Source organism: Cryptomeria japonica, chromosome 1 (assembly GCF_030272615.1).
Source record: "Cryptomeria japonica chromosome 1, Sugi_1.0, whole genome shotgun sequence".
Classification (NCBI taxonomy): domain Eukaryota; kingdom Viridiplantae; phylum Streptophyta; class Pinopsida; order Cupressales; family Cupressaceae; genus Cryptomeria; species Cryptomeria japonica.
The window spans coordinates 168480629-168489451 of NC_081405.1; the positions used below are offsets into that span (position 1 = coordinate 168480629).

The window sequence follows — 8823 nt, forward strand, 5'->3', positions numbered from 1 at the left end:
TTAAGATTCAATAGTAGTGATTCTACCACTTAAGGATCAAAGCAGAAATTTTTTACTACACAACAAAACATATAAGTAGGGTACATGACTAAGAAACATGATTTAAGAGAAATGAATGGTCATAGGTTCTATGTAGATAATTCCATCAAGGCTAGAGGAACTAAGATAATTTTTCTACACCACATGGATCATGTGCTAGACCATCAAATCATCATTAAATTTTCATGTATACCTATACCTATTAGGCAATAATAGTAAACACATATAGTAAGTAAAATGATAAATTTGTACAATATAATTTGACTAAATAGAACATCAATTGATTATTAAGTGGTAGGTACATAGTTGGATAAAAATGATCAAAAGTTATACCAAAATAATGGCTACTTAAAGACTAGGGAGACAATATTTTATGTTGTAACATAGCCCAAAAATGCTTTACTAATAGATATCAATTGCAATGAGAGTTATATTGTCTAATTTGAAACCAACCAACTTCCCATTTCTTCATTCCAAAGATACCATAAAATGGTCATCCACATCAATACAATTCATTATAACATGGTTATATATATGATAATCCTAGTAGAGAGGAAACCATATTTATTTATGGTTTAAAAAAATTAATCATATTAAGTAATATTTCATAGCTAAATGATACATGGATTTAGGTCATTATAGACCTTATTTGATTATATTCAAAATTTACATTGTTATTGGCTCAAAAATGATTTGAGTGACATGATTCTTTATATCTTTACTTGAAATGGTAAAATTATCTCTCTCTTGGTGGAAATGTAGGAAACCCCTTATAATGTCATAAGAATAATCCTTGCTCCAAGTTGAAACTTTGTTGGATTTCAAAAGCTCCGAGTTCAATTCTTTGAGTTTATCATCCAATAAATTATTGACATAATTTATGGCATCTTCTTTAGTGGTTCCTGGATTATCTCTCATGTAACATGACATGGATGAAATTTCTTCTCGCTGATCTACCTCACCCTTCAAAATAAAAGATTGAAATTCGTATTAGAATATAGTTATACTTACATCTACATTAAAGATTCACTTTTAATGCATATAAAAATATTGTGAATGTTAAATGTACAATCATTACATACCTTGAATGATTTGATATCACCTTCTAATGTAAGGCATAAGAATAAAATATCATAGACCCTTGACGAATAATCAAGTTTTTGAAGGATGTTTTCTAAAAAACTCCCATCAATTGTTAATAGAGGTTGCAATATTGCTTGATATGTCATAGAGACAATTTTTCCATTCCTTAGATATTCTACCAAAGTTGGTATGTTCCCTAAAGCACGCTGCTCAACTTCTTGCATCATGACATCTACAAAATATTGCCACTGCATAAACAAAAATAGCTTTGAATTAAACATCAAAATATATTTTCTAATCAGAAAACACCATATTATGTTTAACTACTTTTAAATTTTAAACATTAAAATACCTTAATGAACTATAAATGAATTGATAAATTGGTATTAATATGTAAAAATTTATTATCAATTGTTCTTCAAAAAATCAAACAAAAATAATTTAACAAATTTGAGAACTAAGAAAACTAATTCAATTTATGGAGAGATGTTTTTCTAAAATAATTAAATTCAACAATACAATCTCTTTAAACTTTAACTAAAATAGTAATAGATATTAAACCATATTTTGTGTAATGAATAAAAGAAATACATTTGTATTAGTATAAGAAAGTAATGTAGAGCTATATTGCCACAAGCAAATGGTGCATACATACATACATACATAGATACATATATATATACATATATATATATATAAATAATTGATCAAATATAAGCCTAAATTTTGAAATAAAATGCAAATTATACACTTACGATATCTCTTGAGGTTGACAGAGTATCTTGGCCTTCTATCTTTTGACTACCTTCATTTACTTCATTGAGTGTCTCATATAATGCAGTGTACATCACTTTCATATATTTGGGAAGGGGTTCTGCAATTGTTGGATCCCACCTAATGGACATTTTGAATTATTAATATAGTTTTATAAATAGAAATATTAGTACAAACAATTGTTAAATATGATTAAAAACTTACTTTTTAATAGCATTTGTGAAGTATTTAAGCTGATCCACAGTTCCATAAGTGTGGTATGTATCAACAAAATAGGCTGCAATTGCAGACAACTTTGCCACACTAGATCTTAAAACAGAATCCTTTTCATCTTCAAAAATCGCACATGCTAAATAAAAATATTCTACATGACGACGAGATGCAAATTTCAATTGAGACAAACCAGAATCCCTCCACCACCTGAAATACCACATCCAATTAAAAAATCATTTAAAACATCAATTATACAAAACAATTGATTACATTATTTAAAAAACTAAAACTAAACAACCCATATATTGTGCTTTAAATGAGGGCTTCTCTCCCACCCAAACAATGTCAATCTAATGAACTATTTAAACTCTTTCTTTAAAATAACATCCATTTTGTTTAGCTACAGTTCAAATAGATAAGGTAGAACTTAAACCTAGGCTCTTCCTTTTGCTGCTGGAATGGTCTAACAACTAAACTCTCTATGACCAAACCATTATCAGTTTTGATGTAAATTATTAGCGACAAATTTAAATTTATCTTAAACAAATGTTAGAATTGAAAGTTCGAAGTTGCTTCCTACTAGCTATTAAATCTACTGTGGAGTATACCTATTGAATTTAAACAAATGTTAGAATTGAAAGTTCGAAATTGCTTCCTACTAGATTTAAATTGCTTCCTACTAGCTACTAAATCTAATGTGGAGTATATCGATTACATTCCTTTCATGACTTGTAACTCATTTGCTCACCTGGAGAAGGTTTCAAGCTCTTGCTGATGCATGGACTGGATCATTTTGAAGTCCATTTTGGCGAAAGATAAAAGTTTCTCATTACCCTCCATCCTAAATAAAACAAACAATGATGAGTTTTTAATAATTTAACTTTTAATTTAAAAATGCCTCATTATTTCAAAGAAAATAGCAGCAGATACCCATGAATGTAAAAGACATTTGTCTGATACAATAAACAGCCCTCACCAGGGAAGAAACCCTAAACATTTAGTAAGAAGAATAAACTGAAGGTGTTGCTATTACCTGGTCCACGAACTGTTTTCCTCATACATTTCAATATATTTCTTTGCTTCTAAACGGGGAAGATTGCTGAAACGGCCATTCTCCAAATTGAAAGATATCTGGTTATAAAATGTTTATATCAGAGTCAATAAACAAGTTTAATGCTAAAAACATGTGCATTCCTGCATAGAGAGTGATATTTTTATCTTCTTAACATTACCTCTTCTAAAAGGTTGGAGTTGATCCCTGTCTTCTGCAGAGCTTCCCTTAAATATGTTGTAGAGAATTCCTTAGCCTCGTCCAAAATTTTCTCCCCTGGAAATGCAATATATGAAGCTCGGTACAAATTTAGAATACTTCTAATTTTCTCCTCCTCTGACTCAGCGGTGGAGCACAAGAACTGTCCATTTGCTGTTCTAAACGTCCCAAACATTCCTGCCATTATATTATCCCCAATACATCAATATCAAGTAAACAACAAAATCAGATCAAATATAAGTAGAATTTTTAGAACTGTTGATATTTATTTTGATCAAACATGAACAGATTTTTAAATACCTGGAGAAACAGAGTATCTATGGAGCCTAAGAGTCCGGAAGCCTAAGGCCGTGGTGTTGAGATCTCTTTGGCATTCACCCCAATTCCTGTTAAGTTATTCCATTCTAAATGTTATTTACTTTGAATAATCTTATTGAATGCATGTTATAACAGTATTGTAAGATGAAGAAACAAACCTGTAAACCAAATCAAGGGCTTCTTTTATTTCCTCTTGAAAATGTCGATCTATTCCAAGACGTTCGATATTATCCACCAGGGAAAGAAGTTGGGAAACATTGTTTTCACCACCAGCAGTTGCACTGAACATGTGTTTTATCTCCCTAATAAGTCTTCCACAACGCTCACCATAGGAAGGACCCTGTGTTAATTCCAAGAACAAATACTTAAATATAACCATACCGCGGCTATCAAATTTAAACCTCAAAATCTCTACCAGCTGTTTAATGAGTAGCTCAAACCATAATTATTCTATAAAACTTGTGATCTTAACATAAAAATGACCCTAGCTAACAAACATCTCAACCTAAATTTATTGAAAATAAATTGAACACAGATAGAATGGTAAGAAATTAGCTTACCTCGTAAGGATGTTTAGGCGCAATAGGCTGTAAAAAATCATCCTCCCACAAGTTTTGATGATAGTTGTGGTGGGTGCCCAGAAATGGAATTTCAACTCTAGTTAAGGCCTGATTTACGATTGCATGAAGTTTTTTTCTGTGTATGAATGGCAATGCTTTACTAGAAAGGTGAGCAGTATGGGACAGGGCAGGCTGAGATTTGAGGCAGGGTAAACTCAAATTAGAAGAAAATGTAGAAGTAAGAGCCATTGCAAGATTTGTTGTGCAAGGAATTACTGCTTTTTGATAAGTCTGGTTATATAGAAATTTGATAAGCCCTAGGAACAAGGCTTCTCAGCACACTTTGCACTTGGATCTTCTAAGGAGTATAGGTATATATAGCCATGGCTTTTCTTCAACCATTTTGCACGAGTCTTAATGACGTCTATTATAGATTAATTAAGGTTAACGTACTTGATTCGTCTATCACATTATATAACGTTAACGTGGAATAATATATTGAGTTAAACTCTTACATTGAATAATATATTGAGTTAAAGTCGTGGAAATGTTTTCTAGCTACGCATTCTTGACCAGTGTTTTGTCCGCCCTTTAAACCAGTCAAAGATGGCATTCTAAATAAATACAAAATTCAGAGGTGGAATTTTAATGCGTGAGCAGTCACATCTTCTCTCATCAATATGGTCAACTTGCGTGGTGACTCATTATAGTCGTTGTAAAATTATTTAATGGTTTTCTTACAATCATAATTTACACATGAATTACAAGATCATCTTTTGAATGATGAAAAACATATAAAATAGTATGTAAGATTATTTCTTATTATAATCTTTGAATAGGAGGTTTCGACATAAGTCCCAAATGCATTTTGATGGTGAAATAAAAACAAGTTTATTTTAAGAGTTAAATGAAAAGGGAAAAAGGGAAACTCATCTTTGGGATAATATAAAATGTTAACAATTAATTAAAAAGGATAAGGAACTTATATAATATACCTATGGGACATTTTGTGGTGGTGCATAACTATTATACAATATCTTTAAAATGAAGAACATAGGCGCTTATTGATTAAAATAAAGTTAATAATTCTTATTAAATTGACATGAAATAGGAAAGTACTTTTATGGGCTATTTTAAAATATTAAACACGTCTAATCTTATCCTTTTAGTAACAACAATTATAATAAAAATGAAAATATACAGTGCATAATTATATAGAGAAATCAATAAACGATAACACACAGTTTTACTCACGTAAAAAATTGGTAAAAATATACTAGAAAAAACCATGGGCAAAGATCTTTTCAATTGTATTTCTCAGAAATTTTGACAGTTACAACATTCTTAATTAAAGTGTCAAGAAAATATGACTTCTCATAGCATTTTACATCCGAGTTGCAGAGTCCTGATTGAAGACAACTTTCCAAAAACAGAAAGTATGACTCATGCAACTACATGTCATACAAATGTTGAAATGGCTAAAAATAGTAAGTCCCAAAAATTGTTGGAATAACTCTAGCACCCTACCCACGCCTGACTATTCGTCACTACTAGAATAACAGTAGAATTGACTTCTATTCCAACATAAATTTGGGTCAGTTATAATTACATTGTGTACAACTTACCTACAAGAAAATAGAATCATCCATACAATCAAGAATAAATTAGCCTAGATTTATTTACTGAAGAAACCATCTATGAGAAATAGAGATAGAAATGATTACTCTCTATTAAATTATGATCTTGAAATGATAAATAGTTAAATGTTAATAATATATATGTTGATGGCTTGATATATGGTTAGGTGCTTTTAAGAAATATCATTCTTAGATATTAGAGATGAACAAGATTATAAAGGTTCAAAATACAAAGTTTAAGATCATGAAGCAAGCTCAAAATAATATATAAAAAAACAAGGTTGTAGGTGTGAAAATCATAACTACAACTATGAGACTAAACCAAAACAAAATACAAGATTTTCTCAATCTAAGAAAGCTTCAATTTTTCAAGATAAATAATCAAATTTAATATTAGATCAAATGACAAGTTAACAAAAAAGTATCTTTTTATCACATATAAAGCTAAATACTTTAACCTCTTTTATCAATTTGATTATATATTTGTATATCTTAATTATGATATCCAAAATAATTATATGATGCTTATTATTCTCTATCACATTCTGACCTCGAAATGATAAATAGTTTAAATGTTAATAATGTATGTGTTGACGGTGAGATAAATGATTGGGTGCTTCTAAGAACTATCATTCTTTGATATTAGAAGTGAACACTTAATCTAAAGGTTTGACATAAAAAGTTCATGATCATGGAGCAAGTTCAAAATAATATCTAACAAAATTAAAGGTGTAGGTGTAAAAATCATAATCACTAAGTATGAGACTAAACCAAAACGAAATACAAATTCTAAGTAATAAAGCTTCAAAATTTCAAGATAAATAATAGAATTTAATATTAGATCATATGATAAGTTAAAAAAGCATCTTTTTAATCATAGATAAGTTAGCTGAATAATATTTTGATTAATTATAAGTGGGATAGGCCCGTACCTTTACATATCTACTAAACAACAACACCTAGGGCACATGAGGAATGCAAACCTAGACAAAGATTAAAAACACCAAAACCAACAAGGGACCATCCAATGACTAGACAAAAACTAGAGATAGAACCCAAAAACCCAAAAACTATAACCAACAAACCAACTGCCAAAGACACAAAGGGATGGTCTATTGGGCAGAGGTGTTATCCTCTTGCCAATATTTACATAGACCAATGACTTTACCGAAGAAATAAATTTTCTTGTTAGAGTCCTTAACAGAGGTCAGATTACTCAAATCCTGGTAGCTTTGATCACAAAGGCAGGGGGCTCCATAGAAGTAGAGGGAGACATCACATGTCTCTTTTGTTTTTATTTCTTGTGATCAATTTCCTCCATAATGGCCTTTAAGGAAGCCGAATTCCTCAAGGCCATCTCCTGACTCAACTTAGATATTTCCTCAAACTTTTTCCTTAAGACATCATGGCTTTCCTTAAGCTCCACTACTTCCTTATTTTCCTTACTCCGAGACACCTTTTCACTAAGGTCATTTAGAATACCCTCGACCTTATCCCATTTCTCAATCTTACCAACCGTATTTCTAGTAGCCTCCTAGACTCGTTTGTTCTTCTCCTTCATCGCCCATTTATCAGCCCTAGCTCTCGCCTCAACCATTGCCTCAAGCCTATTAATCTTTCTAATCACCGCATCGAATTGCAAGAAGAGCCATTTAATAGCCAAAATTTTTTGCTCAATGCTCTCTTCCAGCCTTGACACTTTAGCAACCAAAGTAGGGGTTCGGGATTGGGGTTATAGACAATCTAATTAGGAGGAAAATGGGCATCCTCATTCGAGGCCACAAGACACTAGTTAGACTCCAAAGTCGAAGAGGACACAAAATCCTCATGCATTTCCTCCTCATCCAAATCTAGCAACTCCACATCATTTAAAGGTGGATTAGGGGAGATTTTCTATTTCGTATCTTTGATAGAGTTAAAGTGGGTATGAACAAGCTTGGGTTTAGAAGAAGTGGCAACTTTAGGGACAATTTTAGCAATAGGAGCACCTGAGAGCTCCATCACTAACCTAGGGTCCGATAAGGGGCTTGGGGGATTAAAAAGGGGCCTGGGGGATTAGAAAGGGGCCTACTAGATGGGGATAAAGATAGATGAAAATTATACAGCTGAAGGATTAAACCTTAATGAAGGGGAGGGAAATTTTTGGGCTTGGCTCTAGCAACTGATTGAGTCAAAGAAGAATAGACCAAGAAGGAAAAAATATTTTTTATACCATACCTTAGGGGGTTTAGCATAGGGAAGAGCTGGGTATGAAATCTTATAAACTGACCATCCAAAGTGAAGTACTTCATAAGTAATAAGATGGTATCCTTCGAAATTATAGGTAGTTCTTCTTTGTTATAGTCACTCTGTAACCTTGAAATCCCATTGTCAATCTTGAAAAATCTCTTAAATTCCTCCTTGTAAGAACCTTTTAGTTGCTTTTGAAAAGTAATTCCTTCTTGCGATAAACTAGTGATAGTAGTGATCAAGTTCTGAGAGACTTTGAACATATAACTCCCCCAATGTTCATCTTCCCCTTCTCCCAAGATTGAGAAGTTTTTTTGGAAAGCTTAGGATCAAAATCCTGAATGCCTTGAACATAATTGAATAGGTTTCCCTTAACCGCCTTTTGTCACAACTTGAAATTACTGTTGAGCTTGTCACAGATATTGAGTTCAATTTGAATAAGTTCTCCCCTCATCATTATCATAAATAGACTAGAGGAGAAAATAAGGTAGGTGGAGACAAAATAATAGTATGAGTACAACAACACTTACAAGGGAAGACAAAAGTGACATTGCTATTTGAAAGAGATGTTCGCCACCTAAACCATAAAGGACAAGCCAAAAGGGTGGCGATAATAATAAAAAATTAAATCCTTAAATTATACTCCATCATGATCCTTTATGTCCTCAAAGATAGCAACACAAACTATATCTAGGATATC

The 8823-nt window shown here is 31.8% G+C and overlaps 1 protein-coding gene across 1 annotated transcript; it reads right to left on the reverse strand.

Moving 5' to 3' along the window:
* Positions 1 to 660: 660 nt before the first annotated feature.
* On the reverse strand, positions 661 to 4589 carry LOC131042634 (alpha pinene synthase, chloroplastic). Its single transcript, XM_057975942.1, has 10 exons — positions 4258 to 4589; positions 3856 to 4037; positions 3680 to 3765; positions 3342 to 3556; positions 3143 to 3240; positions 2858 to 2950; positions 2101 to 2316; positions 1878 to 2016; positions 1122 to 1370; positions 661 to 1002 (listed from the first exon to the last, which is right to left on the reverse strand). The coding sequence occupies exons 1-10, from the start codon at positions 4504 to 4506 to the stop codon at positions 706 to 708; spliced, it is 1824 nt and encodes a 607-aa protein (XP_057831925.1). The 5' UTR covers positions 4507 to 4589; the 3' UTR covers positions 661 to 705.
* Between the last annotated feature and the right edge of the window lie 4234 nt (positions 4590 to 8823).